At 42.2% G+C, this 1760-nt stretch overlaps 1 protein-coding gene across 1 annotated transcript; it reads right to left on the bottom strand.

The window, feature by feature from the left end:
* Positions 1-717: 717 nt before the first annotated feature.
* Positions 718-1335, bottom strand: LOC135710947 (uncharacterized). The gene has a single exon (XM_065233673.1). The coding sequence runs from the start codon at positions 1333-1335 to the stop codon at positions 718-720; it is 618 nt and encodes a 205-aa protein (XP_065089745.1).
* Between the last annotated feature and the right edge of the window lie 425 nt (positions 1336-1760).

The raw sequence follows: 1760 nt of genomic DNA, 5'->3' as shown, positions 1-1760 counted from the left end.
AGTTTTAGCTTTTTGACGAGATCACGTACCGACAACGTTGGATTTTGCTGCCGTTCTTACAAAATGCGTTTGCGTACTTCCACTTGATTGGACGCCATTTCACCAAACTAAACAAGAATGTAAACATGTTGTACCACGAAATAAAGTGGAGAACTACAGCTGTCATATAAGTGAAACGTTTCAGCGGTTCGTGAATTATTTCAAAAACTACACTGAAAGAAAAGTGTCCGAAATTTAACATGGACAGGCTTTATTAAATTATAATATTCAATGAAACAAAGATGAAGAGCCCGATAGGCAAATCAATTGGAATGTTAAATCAATGTACAATCATAATCAACAGAAATAAACATAATTTTACTACTACAATCTCGTTCAAGAGTCCAGATAATTCGGTCTTAGTAACAACGGACGTCGAACTTGTCATCCTTTCCTCCCCCAAAAGACCGTGAGGACGTGGCCCACGCCGTTGTTGATCTATAAATTGATTTAATTAGTGCGCTTGAACAGATAGAAACTAATCCCATGCTGATCAATTCACGGAGGAGCAACTAAAAACGGACTTATGTTTTTAAAGAGAAAACTAATAGTATTGTTGCCATAATGAGAAGTAGCACTGTGTGTAAAAGAAATCGCAATATTAAAAATTATCAAATTTATGAATTTATTGTTCTTAATTTTGCACAGGATACATCAATTCCGGATCATTCTTTTTAGCTATTTGTACGGCAAAATAGCCACCGAACTAGCCGCCGAATTGGCCGCCGGACTTGACTGGCTACACGCGATCTGTTTCTGTGCGGAAGCTTGCACGAACTTCTCCAATGGCAGGTACGGGTGAATGCAATTGATGAAAGTGTAGTAAACGATCGTAACGTAGTCGGAATTGCAGTACGTTCGAGCAACATCAGCAGCGCACTGGCTAGTTTCTGCGCTAAGTAGCTCAGGAATGCCATACTGCGTGTAGAGTCTGCCAAACTGAATGCCTCCATCAATCGTGTAGTAACCACCACGAACAGCCCAGACTAACAGCGAATGTGGAAAGTGAGGTTCGTTCAAGATGCAGCCTTCACTGTACTTCACGATTACTGCCTTTGGAAGGTTCTGTATACTTTCAATGAACACCAGAATTTGCCAGGCTTCCAGTACTGTTTTAGGGATGAATTGGGCTTTGTTAACGATGTTTCCATACTCGTGGTAGTAGCAAAGGAAGGTGGCATATGGTCGAGTGTAGACATCATCTGGGCAAATTGTGTCAAGTGCCTTCTTCACGCAAGCTCTCGTTCTCTCCGCGTAATGGAAATCCGTTGAACAAGGTTTGAAGAAATTGCCCATTACGTTTTCCACCACTCCGGTTGCGTCATCATATGCATGCAGGTTGAACAGTGTGCAACGCATCAGCTGCTTTACCTTATGTGTAGAGGGGAAGCCTTGCTTGTAATATCGTTCGAGTTCGCAATCCGATACCAGAAAGTATACAGCGCACTCTCGCAAAGCATCATCGAAACTTTTCTCAACTACAGCATGTGGCAGTTCGTATGACAGTACTGCTGAGACAGCACAAAGACACATAAGTAAGATTGGAATGATGTGACCCATGGTTGCGGTTGATGCTTGCTGAACTGAGTATGATGTTTGCACTGAAGTCAGTGAGCGACAGAGACGGATATTTAAGTGCAATCGGCTGCCAGGAAATACGCGTTCGAACAGCTCTGAGTTGACCGATACAGTTGATTGCGTTAAGTAAGACGTTGTCAATC

Source organism: Ochlerotatus camptorhynchus, unplaced genomic scaffold, assembly GCF_037179485.1.
Source record: "Ochlerotatus camptorhynchus isolate MF236.1 unplaced genomic scaffold, CSIRO-AGI_Acam_v1.1 ptg000037l, whole genome shotgun sequence".
Lineage (NCBI taxonomy): Eukaryota > Metazoa > Arthropoda > Insecta > Diptera > Culicidae > Ochlerotatus > Ochlerotatus camptorhynchus.
The sequence above is the reverse complement of the archived record's forward strand: the minus strand, read 5'-3'. Positions and strand labels throughout refer to the sequence as shown.

Coding starts and splice junctions, on each gene's coding strand:
- LOC135710947 (XM_065233673.1), bottom strand. CDS start 1,335: ATGGGCAATTTCTTCAAACCTTGTTCAACGGATTTCCATTACGCGGAG.